Genomic DNA, 15,985 nt, shown 5'->3' with positions numbered 1-15,985 from the left:
ACGTCGATCGATAGTACGGAAATAATGGGGGTGGATCCCCTGCTGTTCCAAAAACACAGCACAATGTGCTGTGCACAAAACGCACAATCACAGGAATGAAACACAGCCCATTTCCTTTTTCTTTTCTTCCATGTTTTCATTATTACTAATGTTAGTACAATTTTAAATACTAAAAAACATTGTAAAATCGAACTATAAAAATATTAATTATGTAATCACTTCTGAAATAAAATGATTAACTCAAATATTCAAAATTGAATGATAAATATATTCTCTAATTAAATATTGAGGAAATCATCAATTATAATAAAATAGTTCAATATATGTAAAGAAATAAGGATAACTCATTTTTCAGCGAATCATTTCATTTTAAAAATGATAATTGTAATAAGTAATAATATATTAACAAATAAAATTTACAATGTGTTTTAGCATTCAATATTATACTAATAATACGTAGTACTTAGTTGGAGTATTAAATAAGAATGAAAACATTAAAGAAAAGAAAAAGGAAATGGGCTGCGTTTCATACCTATGATTGTGCGTTTTGTGCACAACACAATATGCTGTGTTTTTGGAACAACAGAGGATCCATCCCCAGAAATAAAGTCAACTTTATTTTTACTAGTACTACGAAAATTGTATGTTAATTGATTATTCCACGTGATGTGCTGTCCTTTTCACCAAATGAGAAAATTTTCCACAAAACACGGTTATACATATACTTATACAAAGTCATGCTAATTGCTAAAATATGATATGAGACATCTTGCGCTAAAATATCACAATCAATTTTTTTATATGGCAAAATGTTCATAGAGCTAGTGTGTATTTCGTGTGACGGATCTAATAAATGAAACTTGTGGTTTAGGAGCTACAATAAAGATAGTTCGTAGGAGGCTTAAGCCTTAAAGTACTGAATTTAATAGAATTTTTTGATAACTGACGTTAGAGTCCGCTGACACCACCTTCATTCATGTTGCGTCAAAAAATTTGATGATTTTCAATTGTCACTATTTTTGATATATTCTATTTTCTAATTCTTGACTTTGATTGATTATTTTTTCATTCGTCAAAAAATTTCTTGAGACTATGCTTTACATTCGTTACCCAAATATTTCAATTGAATATAAACGGCTTCTAGACACTTACGTCATTAAAATTTTGGAATATGTTCTTCACCTAAATTCGGACATCTAAAGTTGGTACGTAACATTTCAGTTTTATTAAGATAGGCCAAATCGGTTCAATCTTGGTATTACATAGTAATAGAAGTATCTAATATAAAAAAATTCTTTTGTTTAGACAATTTTTAATCGTTACATTTTTACCTTTTAGATCAATAGTTAATTATTAAATTATGACTTGATGCAAATAATAATATTAATAATAATTAAATTTTGACTACTAAGGTGATGGTATTGGAACTATTGGTAAAATTTTTGAGAAAATCATAACTTTCAAATTCCTAAACTAGAAAAAACTAGCCAAAATCAGATTGATTAGTTACGAAAACAAAGAATTAAATAAAATCTTCATATTATACTATATATTAAGGAATTAAGGTAATAAAAAAAGAATGACAAATGCACACATATCCTATTCATTTTGTTAATAATAATTTATTTGGTTAAAGTTGTAACAAACCAAAAGTAAGGCATTTTCCTTTTGAATATCATATTTTCATAAGTATAGATTATGTACCGATAACTGAATATTAATTAAAATGAGTTAACAAGTGGTATTATCAAATTATTATATTACATAATATTTATCATAATTTCAGTTTCGTGGGACAAAAGGTAGTAATTGAATAATATGATCTAATTCTAAATAGATATGGACAGTAAGTTATTCACGTGATAAGAAGGCCCAATCAAGCTGGATTAAAATAAAATAATTTAAATCGAAAAAACGCGGAATTTGAAGATTCCATCTCAAGATTTTCATACTAATTGCACTTTGACTTAATTATATTTTATCATATTCACTTCATCTAAACACTTGAAAACTTTAGGTTTGAACGAGTCAGCATGCATGTGGAACCTTCTTTGCCCTTTGGGTGTAGGGATCCCATTCAATCAACACCGTTCCTTTAGGGATATTCAGTTGCTCGAGATTAAATTTTCCCGATATTATTCGAGATTGAATTGGCTCGGAATCAATTGAGATTGATTTGTTACATGGAATGCCAAGATTTATAAGCCAAGACTAATCCTAAATTAAGTATCGAACATATGTAATCTAACAACATTCATAAAACTTAATCTCGTCTAATTCATCTAAGACAAAAATTGTGAATAATGTGATTGTTTATGTTTTCCAAGATTATTTCGTCAAAGATCGGTAGTGATTACATAAGCTTTTCATAACTAACATTGTTAAAAGGCAAAATTCTATCTAAAGATCAATGGTCGAAATTAAATTTTAGTTTGAATGTTTTGTTTCGTTTCAATTTCTATCCTAAGAAGCAACTTGTTGTCTATGATCGACATAAAAGAATCTTCTATAACCCTTTTCTTTAGAAAAGAATATATTTCATCAAGGCAAATCAAACAGTATAAATCCAACCAAATTAGTCCAAAAAATTACTAATCCTTAGATCTAATTTACTATAGTATTTCTTAAATAGTTGGCACAAAGCTCCTACTAGTATAGTCTATCTAGCTCACTCCTAGGTTACAAATGAATTATTACAAATTTTTATTTTCTTATTTTCATTAACAAAAAAAATGTTCCAGCTAAATTAAATTATCGCATTTTACTACACGTAAAATAATTATGAAACACGAAAGTACTAAAAAAATATAACACGAGACTGAAAAAGAAGAAAAGGAGAAATTTTATTGAGGTTTGAATTGGTCAGCCCTCTAAAACATTAATTTTAAATATTTGGTCCACAGAAAAAACTCGGTTTCTCAGTCAAACTTCAACTCTCACTCTTTTCCACATAATTTTCTTTCTCAATCATTCCTTAAAAAAACTTTCTTTAAATACATGTGCTTCATCAGCTTTGCCTGCATCACTCTATTCTCCTCTTCAATATATATATATATATATATACTATAGCATTCCCTTAGCTTTCTAATCTAACCAAATTTTCTCAACCAAATTCTATATAACCAATATAAAGGACAAAAAAAAGAGATTCTTGGTCCTTTGCATATATGAAGAGAAGCTTAGTTTGCTGCATAGCAAGAGCATTGTACCGTACGTGCGGATTGGCTAGCCAAATCCTGAGCTGAACGAGCATCGTTTTGTGGAAGTCGACCGACCCTCTCTCTGTCTTTCCTGCAAGGCTGCAAGCAAAAGTGAAGTAAGAAATGTGGTCATGGGAAATGCAAGTGCTGAGCGATGAATTAGCTCAAGGGATGGAGAAAGCCATGCAGCTCCGGTTTCATCTCTGCTCGACGTCTCCCTCTGAGGCCGAGGACTTGCTTCTGCAGAGGATAATATCAACTTTTGAGAAGGCTCTTTGCATCCTCAAGGGCGGGGGACATGTTGGAGTAGCACCGGCTGCAGCTCCTGAGTCTTCGATCTCTGCTGATGGAAGTTCTAGAAGCGATGACACTAACAAGAATCTGTGTCAAGATTTTGGCGAAGCGTCAAAGAAAAGGTAGTTACAGCAGTAAATTGTTAAAACAATAGGGAGGAAAATTTTGACTAACATTCTCTACTTGTTTAATATCATAGGAAGCTGCAGCCCACATGGACAGAACAAGTGAAAGTCAACTCCGGAAACGGGCTTGAAGGGCCCGGGGACGACAAATATAGATGGAGAAAGTATGGACAGAAAGACATTTTGGGAGCTAAATATCCAAGGTTCATTCTCTCTCTCTCTCTCTCTATACATCAAAAGATATTACTATAAAAGACATTTGCATGAGAATATGGTCTGAAAATATATACGGTCATTTTTGCAGAAGCTATTACCGGTGTACCTACCGCCAAGGCCAGAACTGTTGGGCAACGAAGCAAGTGCAGAGATCGGACGAAGATCCCACCATATTTGAGGTCACATACAAAGGAACACACGCATGCAAACAGTTCAATGATGCAGTTCCACAACCAGAATCACCAGAAAAACAAGAACTCAAAAGCAACAGCTCATGTTATGATCAACTAGAGCAGAATCCAATGATTTCAGACTTTAGAGCTAACCTCAGAGTCGACACTGCGGTTTCAGACATCCAAGAGATGCCGCCGGCCTACTTCTCTTTCCCATCGACAATTCCATGCCAAGAAAGAGAAAATGAGTGTTATCCAATTTCTGCTCAGGCTGATGACAACCACTTGGGAGGATATTCCCCGTTGTTCTATTCTCCAGCCACATCAGGATCAAATTGTTTCTCCTCTGCAACATATCAGATGAGAGACTACGGGGCTAATGATAATACAGACATAATGTCAGCCAATGCATCAACAAACAATTCTCCGATTGGCGGAATAGAGTTCTCAATTGATCCAGTACATATAGATCCAGATTTCCCATTCAACATCCCTGGATTTTTCACATGATCGAAGTTCAAACTTTGTGAAAGAGGGAAACAAGAGAGCTGGTTGGTTTAACAACCACTATTCTTGATCATTGAGATAAGGGAATAACATTCTTGTAAGAATATAATCCTGGTGCTTCAGTTATGAGCTGAAAACCACGGACTGATCGTGTATGGCTAACAAGTTCTGCATTCTAGTTGGTCTAGTTTTCATGTATAGAATCAGAGTGTCATTCAATTCTCACTAATACGTTAGCCTACCAAGAAGACAGACATTTGGAGTTATCAATTTAGATTTTAATGATTCAACCAACCAAATACAACCAGAAGAAGAAGCAAGGTGAAAAACCTTTCAACATTAAACCTCAAGAATAGGAATGAACATTCTTCACAACACGAGCTCTGGCATCCGATGTAATTATTCCACTTACATGATAGAAATGGGGACTATTAGATACAAACAATTAGTTACATGATATGATTATATGCATATAAGCTATTGGGTACTGCGTCGTTGCTAATAAACTCAAAAGAAAATATGACGGACACAAAAGATAATCATGCGGAAAAAAGAGCTGAAAATAGGATTCCCTGCCTAAGAAGTTCATATGTAGCGCTGAAAGAGTGGTTGGCATGAACTCATGCATCACAAGTATGGACATGAGAATTAATTACAGAACAAAATAACAGATTTCCACGATTGCAGCACGCTAGAGTGTCAATCACAACCATAGGGTCGTATTGATCACCTAACCGATGGACTGTCCTCCTCTTTTGCCTCAGTAGGGAAATTCGATCCGTTACCATTCCCATCTCCAGCTTTTCTAAGAGCCTCTCTGAGGCCTAAAACAATGAATACGTTGGTCAGAGCAAGCAGCGACTCGGCTCCACCGTGTAGCCAATCCACATTGGACAAAGATGTCCCATAGTGCACCTTTGCTGTTTGAAAACAGAAATTAGGGGAAAATACAAAACTAAATTAGAGATGACAAATAAAAAGTGTTCATATAGGAAGTAAAAGGTGTTTTATTGAAGATTGTTACCGTAAATTCCAGCCGGTACTGCAAAAAGATGAGGAATGATTAGTACATGACAAAATGTCAAGCTCAAACATTTACTAGATTAGATAGAAGTTATAGTGTCAAACAGAAATAACGCAAGCCTCAAATTTGCAGGTTAAAGAATATTCAAAATAGAGTGATATCTTCCCAGTTTTGAACAATCTCTAGCCCTTTTTCAAGTTGAAAACTCAATTAGGAACCACATAAACTTTTTTTCAATCATACTACAGTAGATTGGGAGAAGCAGATTGTAATCTTTCCAAAATCAAATCCTTTTTCACTATCATTTAATAACAGCACAAAAACCCTAAACCCCCAATTCCCCCAACGATTCAGAGAACTAAAGATTATAAGAATTAAAGCAGTAAAGAACAAAAAACAACAACTTACTCGTAGCGCCGACGAAAGCAAGCAGGAAATAGAAGCCGAAAAGAGTGAGTTTTGGAGCAGATTTGGATTTGGTAATGAAATAGAGGAAACCAAGATAGGGGAAGAGGGAGAAAGCGAAGAGCTGGGATGCTATGCTTTCCGAATCAATGCTCGGCGCCCATGGATCCACGGGAAGCAAAAATCCGTTACAGATGATCCCTTTTCGAGCGATTCTTCTTCCATTTGCAATTTGAATTTGGTGTTTGAGTTGGAATTGGCGGTTGAGAGTGAAGATGGTTTCTGCGGTTGGGTGGGAGGTGATGTTTTTACATAAACCAGTGGTGGATTGGGGATTCTTGAACCAAGTTTGGATTTGAACAAAGCTACTCATTTTTCTACTCTCTCTCTCTTGTTGTCTTTGTTGATAAGTTTAAACTTGAAATGATTCAACACCATCACAAAATTATGAATTCTGGGATTCCATATCCATTCGTAACTGTTTATGATTCTGCAGCTTGCTACAAAGCTCACATTATTTTCCTTTTTAATTGTATAAAATTAAACAAAATAGACAAATCAGGTCTCAAAGATTGTACAAAATTAAAAAAATTTGTAAATTTTATTTTTCGATATTAGGCTCTTTAATTATTTACACATTACAATAGTTTGTTTTATGTATTTATTTTAATGAAAATATACATTTCAATAGATATGAAGTTAGATTTGTGAGTAAAAAAAGTTTAAAATTATGAGCCCATCTTCAATTTTTAGAATTTTTTTTACCCTGAAGTCAAAAGTTCCGGTCCACACAAAACGGAAATTAATTAAATTGATGTGTATGCAAAATATAACAATTTTGTTCAGCTCGAAAATTAATCAAATTATTTGAAATTACTAATTTTAATTTATGATAAAACAACTTCCATAAGCAGGCAAAAAACAAACTTAACCTTGATTAATTCACCTTTCATTAAACCTTGTTGAAGCAAAAATCCACTATTTCAGTTCCAACTGAAAATCGTCCACACCTAAAATTCCCATCTCACAATCTTTACATGACCTACATCTTGAGTAGTAAATCCAAAACTCCCATTTTTTCTCATCAAACAAATTTCCTTTCTTTCCAAATCTTCAACTTATGCAAACAAACATCAAGTGAATAGAACAACAATGAGCCTCTCCCTCTCTTCTCCAATCTTGCTCCACAAACCCTCTCATCATCCAGTTTCCTTCCCACATTCAAGACTGCCAAACCATTCATGGAAAATAGCTTCAACAAAGAAGCAAAACCTCCAAGAGCTGAAGCCGTTGTGGGACGACGGTTACGGGACTCAAACAGTGAGAGACTACATAGAAGTCGCCAAAGCTATGGCCAAGCCCGATGGCGGCCCACCTCGGTGGTTCTGCCCTGTTGAATCCGGACCGCCTCTTGAAAACTCACCTCTTCTTCTGTATTTACCTGGTACTTGCAGAGACTGTGTTGTGTGAGAGACTAGACATATATATTTGAGGATGCTTTTATTAACTGTGTGCAGGAATTGATGGTGTGGGGATGGGGATGGTGTTGCATCACAAGGCTATGGGGAAGGTTTTTCGAGTGAGGTGTATGCATATACCGGCTGATGATCGGACAGCATATGAAGATCTCGTTGAGTTTGTCGGGGCGGCTGTGGAGGAGGAGCGAGCTTCATCTCCGAACATGCCGGTGTACTTGGTCGGCGACTCATTCGGAGGGTGTCTTGCTCTTTCTGTAGCTGCGGCAAAGTCTGCTGTGGACATAGTCCTCATATTGGTGAATCCAGGTCAGTCTTTTCCTCAAAATAACATATTTATATGTTACTAACAACGCAACGTGTCACTGCAGCGACGTCGTTTGAGAGGTCACAGCTCCAGCCACTGCTCCCCTTCATGGATGTTCTTCCGGCCAAGTTACTCCCTTACTTGCTGGGCGCCACCTGCGGTGATCCGATGAAAATGGCCGGCGTGATCAATGCTACAAAGTCATCTGACCCTCCCTCAAAACAGTTGGAGAGATTTGTCCACGAGCTGTCTGCTTTACCAGCAGCTGTATCTAAGTTGGCAGACATCTTTCCAAAACAAACACTGCAGTGGAAGATAAAGCTGCTGAAATCAGGTGCAGCCTCTTCTAACTCGCGTCTCCACGCAGTAAAAAATGAGGCCCTCATCCTGGCAAGCGGCAGAGACGCTATGCTTCCTAGCAAGGACGAGGCAGAGAGGCTCTCGTCCTTGCTCAAGAATTCAAAAGTCCGTTTGTTCAAAGATAACGGTCACCTTCTATTAATGGAAGATGGGATCAATCTGTTGACAGTTACAAAAGGGAATCACATGTACCGTCGCTCCAAAAAACGCAACCATGTGATGGATTACCTGCCTCCGAGCAAGTTTGAGTTCCATCACACATTCGACAACATACTAGGAATGTTGCGTTTGGGTGTCAGCCCAGTCATGCTATCGACTATGGCAGATGGAGAGGTCGTGAGGGGATTGAGTGGAGTACCGGACCAAGGCCCGGTTCTCCTCGTGGGCTACCACATGCTTGTAGGAGCAGAAATCAGTACTATTGCTGAGGAGTTTCTGAGAGAGAAGAAGGTGATGGTTCATGGATTAGCACATCCAATGATATTTGGGAAGGATATGGAAGCAGCATGTCAAGAAGTCTCAGGTTTCGATTATTTCAAAGTGTTTGGAGCTATACCTGTTTCAGCAGCCAACCTTTGTAGATCACTAAAGGAGAAACGGCACGTGCTTCTTTACCCGGGCGGGGTGAGGGAGGCCCTGCACCGTAAGGGAGAGGCGTACAAGCTGTTCTGGCCGGAAGACCCTGAGTTCGTGCGGATGGCTGCCAAGTATGGGGCTAAAATTGTGCCGTTTGGGGTGGTGGGAGAGGATGATGTGATTGAGTTGTTGCTCGACTACGATGATCTGATAAAGATACCTATTCTTAAAAACAAGATCAAGAGTGAGAATGAGAGTATGCCTAGGGTGAGAGCAGGGAAGGATGTGAAGGGGAAGGTAGCAGAGCAGATTTTCTATGTGCCCGGTTTCTACCCTAAGGTGCCTGGGCGGTTCTATTTTCTGTTTGGGAAGCCGATGGAGATGGAGGGACGGGGAGAGCTGATGACGGACAAGGCGAGAGTGAAGGAGGTTTATCTGCAGTTGAAGGGGGAGGTTGAGAGATGTATGGCTTATTTGATAAAGAAGAGAGATGAAGATCCTTACCGGCATTTTTGGGACAGGTTGTTGTACCGTGCTGTTTCGTCTCCAATTCATGAGACTCCCACTTTTGATCCATGAAGGTATGCTGCCTGTTGAGATCAATGTAATAATAACTGAGTGCGATGAGGATCAAAATGTAATAAGAGTTTCTGTTGTTGGAAGGTTTGGTAGGATTTTTCAGCTTGATGTGGTTTCAATAAGAGCGTTCTTGTTTCTGTAACAAATAGTGAAATACTAAGATATGGTATTCAAACTCAGCCTGCAAAAACTGTTTAAATATACAGAATAATATGTCACCAGCATTACAGTTAATAAGCAGGCACGCATCCATTCCCAGACCTCAACTATGGCAGAATAGGTACTGAAGATAGGAATGGTGAATGAGGGCAAGACTAACTAGGACTAACTAGGTGGTGCCAGAACAGCTTGCTCGTGCCATGCTCCATTTAAGTTTGACTGCCACAGCCTCACAACACCATCACTTCCCGTTGTAGCAAGTGTCATTCCACTCATATCCCATTCCATCTCCCACACCTATTACCGAAATATGTTACTGTTACCATCTACATATATAAAAAAAACTGGTTTTCTAGGAAACTACATAATTATTTACAAATGAGACTAAATATAGACATTTATCATAATCGACAGATACATTGTGGAGGTTTGGTTTTATATTAGTCCAAGTTTCAAATTTTTAGTTTTTCCAGAATTCCAGTATAAATTACTAAGCCCTGGGCAACCAAGTCAAATGTGTTTGGAAATTGAGATGTATATTTCATAACTTGTTTACCTTTGATGAAACCCATTGTTGCTTAAATTTTGGTTATTTTGATCAACGCTGCCAAGTATTACTAAGCACGTAGCAAATGTACTAGGGGCATTGGGGATAGGGGTGTTAAATACCTCATTCTCATGGCCGGAGAGCAATGCAACCCTATGCACTGAAAGTCTCCCATCATGATCAGGGTTTGACCTGAGTTGCCAGATCGATATTCCTTTCTGAGTTGCAACAGCTATCAGTTCATAAGGCCTGAACAATTACAAAGCAATCATCTATCAACATTTGAAAATAAACTCATTTCCATGAGGTTTATCTTTCCAAGGTATGGCAATACAAGGAGAACACTTTTTACAATGTTGCATCTGTGTGTGTAGTATGCTATCTTTTTAGAATTGTTTCATGCTCCTAGTTTTCTTATACTAAAGTATATGTTTGTTTCATTCTTTTGAAGCAAGTATATCTATACCATGCCCGTCCATTACAACTTGTAACAAATGATTATTTCTCAATAATCTATACAGAGAAATCATTAGCAAAGGGGTAACAGAAGCTTTATTTTAAACCTTCCATCTAGAAAAGTGGAATTAGTAAGAGAAATTATTAACATGAGCCAGATGGGGAATGCTTCATATCTTCGCACCTTCCAATATTTGGGGCCCAGGCAACTGAAGAAACCTGATCACCCTTGTCCTCGGGTAAAGAAAGCTCTGCAACTGGAAGCCATCTTTGATGATCCAGATCAAACTCCCAGACCTGTCAGGTATACAACATAATTATACAACTAAACCTGAAATGTGGCTCCACAGATATATAGTCAGAGAACCAGGTCAATTCACTAAATAGAAAAACTGACTAAAATGCTCCCAGATTAAGAGAGATCACAAATAAGTGAGGTATCAGGTGAATTCAGCAGCAAAAGAAGCATATACCTTTGCAGAATTTAATGATGGAGTGTTTGAATTAAAGCCCAAAACAAAACTTGATTGTCGGACTTCAATTCGTTCTGGATTCCATGAAATGGACGCAGATATACAGGAGACATTCCCAAACTTGGACACCAAATCAATCACATTTTGAAACTCAGCCTGTAAGTTAATAAAACGGAATTACTGGTCCAATGAGAAAGTAAAAGATGCTTGTAATAGAGTCTAGATAGCAAAAGTGGAACCTGAAGCTGCCACTTCTCCAGTTCAAGCGTATCTAGGAGCTCATGTATTTTAACTCGTCCGTCAGAATATGCAGCAACCTGTTGAGAAAAAAGTCAGCAAAGATTGGTGTTCAAAACAGACCACAAGCATTTTATCATTCTCAAAATTGTCAAGATGGCTAGTTTCTCATAGATATATTATACATACAATAATACAAGTAATGTAATAGAGACTTTCATTTTCGATGAAGAGACTGCTGTATAATGAATTATGCATCGACGAGTTATGAAAATATTATACCGCCACGCATGCAATAACTCTATCAGAAAAAAGTATTGCAATTACAATAGTTCTTTTTTGCATATATCTAAATATATCTTTTGTCTTGTCAGATTAGTTTCTGAACTCGCTCAAACATGAAAGTAACTCGTATATGCACTTCATCCTCGACTTGCAGAGCTCTCTAAGGCAGTGCAACTATCCAAGAAACCGAAGTGCAAGGTTGCTTTAGGAAGATTGTATCGGCCAACATCTAAGCTTACAGATGCCCCCCTTCTTTTCTTCCAACATAAATATTTATGTGCATACTTCCTTCCTCTCATGCTATAATTTAAACTACAACAAAATATTGGTGTCTCAATTTTGTGCAGGCAGAGCCTGTAATTATCAGCTCTCAACACCCACATTCATAAGATAAGAGACTGAAGCACACAAAAAGCAAACAAGACCCACTGCAGCCACATAATGCCAATTGATAGAAATTAGTAATTAACACTAACCAATTTCAGACTTGTTTGACCATATCCAAATTGAACATCTAGTACTTGACTCGTGTTCCTATCAAAGCATTTGCACATCTTCCAGTGAGGCCCTTCAGTATCTATAGGATTAAAAATACAAACATATTATAGTTAGCCCCTCATACATAATAAGAGAAACAAAAGGAAGTTATTGGAGATGCAAAATTATATAAACACAATTAACAGGAAAAAATTGGGAAAATGCAGAAAAAAAGAGCGAGCAAGCAACTGCATCACCGTATTCAGAAAATCTACGCAGAAAAACTAACTGAGAATTCAGAAATTACCATCCACGATCTCCTCCCACAAGGACAAATTCCCATCTTCACTAATGCAAGCAACTGCATCACCGTATTCTGGCGGAGCCCAGACCACTTTCACAATGCTGCCATTATGTGCCTATTTTCGAAATAACACCATCATATGAGAAATCCCATTATTGAAAAAAGTTACAAATAAATACAGCTCACAAGTAAAAGCTCAATACACACGAAAATCACATCTGCATTTCAACAGAAAGTGTTGAACACCTCAAGCCCCTGCTAAAAGTAACATAACGAACTATCCCACTAATCTTAACTTCAAATCATTTCACCGAATGACTGCAAAACAAAACAAACAAATCAAATGGAGAAAGAGAGCATATATACTGACCTTAAATCTGTGGGTACAAGTAAAGTTTGAAGATGCTGGATCAGTTGAATCATAAATTGCCAACGAACCATCAATGAGTCCTGCAACCAATCTCTCGCCGCTGTAATTCCAAGCTGTGCATCTTGTACCTTTGTCAAGTACCAGAATGGACTTATCCATCTCTGCTCTAGCTATTAATCGATCCTACAACGACTTAGAAACTGGAGATGAAAAGGGGATGGACACACTACTAGAGCGCGGTTTTGGTTCCTAAAACCCTAATTCAATTTGGGAAATTTGGAATATTTGTTTAATTAATTAATTAATTGTATTTCCCTCTTAATAAAATTTCGAAAAGGGAATGGGCTTTGATTCGTTTAACGAGGCCCATCAGTAACAAATCCTTTTGCCGAAGTAGATTTTTCTTAGAAATAAGGTGTAAATTGTTCTATAGATATACATTAAGGTACATAAACATTTTTGTAGTATGTGAAAATGTATGTGTGCGTGTGTAACGTGTTTATTCAGTGTGTGTTGTGTGTCCAATGTTATGTTTGCGTGCATGCATATGTATCGTGTGTTGTGTGTAGTGCGACTTGGTATGTTTATTATGTGAAGTATATTATTTAGGGTGTGTAAGTTAAAGTTGTGTATATGTGTAGTTTAACTTTATAATTATTTAGAATTATAAGTCTAAATAATTAGTTTAGTTATAAAATTTGGAGAATTTGGAATTGAAATTTTAAATTAAAATATTTTTATTATATCACACAACGGATTCAAATTGCATAGTCTAATTACATATCCATAGTTCCAATTTCATAGTGCCAAATGATCTCCTCCATCTTCATATATTTTCTATTTTCTTATTTCTTTTGATTTTTGTCAATTGTCATTTTCAATAAGCATGGAGTTTATCTACATTCAACTAGTCCCATACCTCGACCTTAATTCTTTCCAGATTGATGAGTTTTAAGGGCCACAGATTTAGTATTTTCCATGAAAAACACTATTCAATTATGACTCATTTGGCATATATTCAGTCCTTATGTCTCTAATAATTCTTGCTTGGCTGAGTTGGCACAATTGAATGATTAATGGCATGGCCACAAGTTGTACACGTCAACACAAACCCTGTAATAAGCTGGCTCATTTGTATCCTTTGTGGATGTCCAAAAGACCAAAACCACACACACTGACACACACACACACTTATATGTGTGTGTAAGTATGTAAATTAGCATCAACCATACTCACAAAAAATGAAGAAAATGATAAACATGTACTACACAAATTCTATTGCAAAGTTTGGTGTCTCAATTATTCTCTTGGCACTCACATTTATGCTTCTTCACCACAGATCCCCTCACTTCCACCCACTCCCACATAACACTCAGAACACTTCTGTGCCCATCCAACAAAATCTAGGTCTTAACCTCATTTCCTTAATTTCTTCAAAAAATTGTGTTTCTTCACTAACGTAGAATGAGTTTGTTGCAATGAATGTAGAAAAATGTGATGTTTTTGTGGGAGGAGATTGGGTGGCTTATGAAGGAGGGCCTCTTTACAACAAGAGCTGCAGTTACATCAACGGCAGCAACCAGAACTGTATGGAAAACGGGCGACCCGATTCGGATTATCTTCACTGGAGGTGGAAGCCACGCGCCTGCCACATGACCCGGTTCAACCCGCTCCGCTTTCTTCAGATTATGAGGAACAAAAGGTGGGCCTTTGTTGGAGATTCCATATCAAGGAACCATATCCAATCCCTCCTTTGCATGCTCTCAACGGTACATCTTCATCCTCATTTTTGTTGTTTTTTCTTTTAATGTAGGTAGTGATTTATTTAGGATTTTTTTATTTTGGGTGAGACTCGTACAACAAATTAATTATATTCAGTAAAAAGAATAAAAGCAATACTAAAACATTACAATTTACAAACACTACTAACATTTTCTTCCTCGTACACACCAAATGTTGATCAACAATAAAATATTTAATTCATCGTGAACAACAAATGCTACAACCGTCATAAAAATCTAATCCAATAAAAATATTGTACACATCAAGTTCCTTAGCTTGGTCACCAAAAAAATCCTAGCATCATTAAACAAACGTATATAACTTTGTCCTTCTATATATAATCTCGTAACGAATAATTCTCTAGGGCATATTTTGATTGTCTTCCTGCATCCGCGCCTTTTCCCCTCGTGATGGGTTTTTCCACGTTATATCTTGGCATCGATTTATTTCAGGTCGAACATGCTACTCTGATCTACCACGACGAGAGCCACCAATCTCAGACATGGCACTTCCCTTCCTACAACCTTACAACCTCGGTTATTTGGTCTCCATTTCTTGCAAAAGCCATTATACCTCAAAATATATACGACGCTTCTCCATCTGAAGTGGATGTGCATTTAGACAAACTCGATCCTAGCTGGACTGATCAGTTTAACAGCTGGGATTACACAATTTTTTCGGCTGGGAAATGGTATAGTAGAAGCTCAATCTACTATCAAAACAACACCGTATTGGGGTGCCATTACTGTCCCAAGAGGAACCTGACCGACATCGGGTTTGACTCTGCCTATCGCAGAGTCATTAGGGACGTGCTCGACTACATTATTGAGTCCAACCACACGGGCACGGTGTTTTACAGGACTACTAGTCCGAGCCACTTTGAGGGGGCAGAGTGGTTCGATGGTGGAGTGTGTGAGAGGAAAGGGCCGGTAAAGGAGGGCGAGTTCAGGCTAAGCTGGTTGGACAAGATTCTTCGAGATATAGAGATTGAGGAATTTGGAAGAGTGTATGTCGTGGCTCGAGAAAAGGGGGTGAAACTTAGGGTTTTGGATGTGAATCCGATGTCGTTGTTGAGGCCGGATGGGCACCCGGGGGCGTTTAGGGTTTCTCGATCGTCGGCCGGTGAGGGTAAGGATGCAAAGGTTGTTAGTGATTGCTTGCATTGGTGCTTACCTGGCCCTATTGATTCTTGGAATGATGTTTTGATGGAGATGGTTGTGAATGGTTGAGATTGTAGCATGAGTGTGTTATGTTTGTTGACCAAAAGTTTTGAATTTAAGATCATCTACTTATTTAATTTTGTGACACTGTATATATACGGTACGATTTTTGTCATTTATATTCCAATACTCAATATATATCATTTCCAGTTGTTTATTATTGTTTCTTTGCTTCGAAGAAAGAACAAAAAAAGATATAATCATACTACCTCTCAGTCCTACATTAAGTGTCACATTTTGTCATTTGGGTCTATCCCACAATAAGAGTCACATTTCACTTTTACCATAAATAGTAAGTAGACCTCATATTCCACCAACTAATTTTACTCACATTTTATTATAAAACTAATATATATAAGTGGGACTCATAATCCACTAACTTATTCAACCCACTTTTCTTTACCTTTCTTAAAATCTGTGCTTACACTAAATGT

The 15,985-nt window shown here is 37.1% G+C and overlaps 5 protein-coding genes and 1 non-coding gene across 6 annotated transcripts; 3 read left to right on the top strand and 3 right to left on the bottom strand.

Moving 5' to 3' along the window:
- Nucleotides 1-2,866: 2,866 nt before the first annotated feature.
- On the top strand, nt 2,867-4,702 carry LOC121753247 (probable WRKY transcription factor 41). Its single transcript, XM_042148466.1, has 3 exons — nt 2,867-3,616; nt 3,694-3,822; nt 3,924-4,702. Exons 1-3 carry the CDS (start codon nt 3,324-3,326, stop codon nt 4,516-4,518), a joined length of 1,017 nt encoding a protein of 338 aa, XP_042004400.1. The 5' UTR covers nt 2,867-3,323; the 3' UTR covers nt 4,519-4,702.
- A 349-nt stretch (nt 4,703-5,051) lies between these two features.
- Nucleotides 5,052-6,444, bottom strand: LOC121753250. Its single transcript, XM_042148468.1, has 3 exons — nt 5,948-6,444; nt 5,540-5,557; nt 5,052-5,435 (listed from the first exon to the last, which is right to left on the bottom strand). Exons 1-3 carry the CDS (start codon nt 6,315-6,317, stop codon nt 5,242-5,244), a joined length of 582 nt encoding a protein of 193 aa, XP_042004402.1. The 5' UTR covers nt 6,318-6,444; the 3' UTR covers nt 5,052-5,241.
- Nucleotides 6,445-6,791: 347 nt separating this feature from the next.
- Nucleotides 6,792-9,241, top strand: LOC121753246 (acyltransferase-like protein At1g54570, chloroplastic). The gene is made up of 3 exons (XM_042148465.1): nt 6,792-7,388; nt 7,462-7,728; nt 7,791-9,241. The coding sequence occupies exons 1-3, from the start codon at nt 7,097-7,099 to the stop codon at nt 9,239-9,241; spliced, it is 2,010 nt and encodes a 669-aa protein (XP_042004399.1). The 5' UTR covers nt 6,792-7,096.
- Nucleotides 9,242-9,387: 146 nt separating this feature from the next.
- Nucleotides 9,388-12,947, bottom strand: LOC121753249 (protein SEH1-like). Its single transcript, XM_042148467.1, has 8 exons — nt 12,550-12,947; nt 12,183-12,294; nt 11,875-11,975; nt 11,116-11,193; nt 10,877-11,032; nt 10,588-10,700; nt 10,070-10,196; nt 9,388-9,697 (listed from the first exon to the last, which is right to left on the bottom strand). The coding sequence occupies exons 1-8, from the start codon at nt 12,706-12,708 to the stop codon at nt 9,566-9,568; spliced, it is 978 nt and encodes a 325-aa protein (XP_042004401.1). The 5' UTR covers nt 12,709-12,947; the 3' UTR covers nt 9,388-9,565.
- LOC121753428 lies at nt 11,523-11,648 on the bottom strand. Its single transcript, XR_006040407.1, has one exon. It is a non-coding gene; the product is annotated as a small nucleolar RNA snoR104 (small nucleolar RNA).
- A 786-nt stretch (nt 12,948-13,733) lies between the features above and the next one.
- On the top strand, nt 13,734-15,711 carry LOC121750744 (protein trichome birefringence-like 23). The gene is made up of 3 exons (XM_042145346.1): nt 13,734-13,956; nt 14,038-14,318; nt 14,784-15,711. The coding sequence occupies exons 1-3, from the start codon at nt 13,791-13,793 to the stop codon at nt 15,558-15,560; spliced, it is 1,224 nt and encodes a 407-aa protein (XP_042001280.1). The 5' UTR covers nt 13,734-13,790; the 3' UTR covers nt 15,561-15,711.
- The last annotated feature ends 274 nt before the right edge of the window (nt 15,712-15,985 follow it).

Source organism: Salvia splendens, chromosome 10 (assembly GCF_004379255.2).
Source record: "Salvia splendens isolate huo1 chromosome 10, SspV2, whole genome shotgun sequence".
NCBI classification, from domain to species: domain Eukaryota; kingdom Viridiplantae; phylum Streptophyta; class Magnoliopsida; order Lamiales; family Lamiaceae; genus Salvia; species Salvia splendens.
Note: the sequence above shows the minus strand (reverse complement) of the source record. Positions and strands in the feature narration are given on the sequence as shown.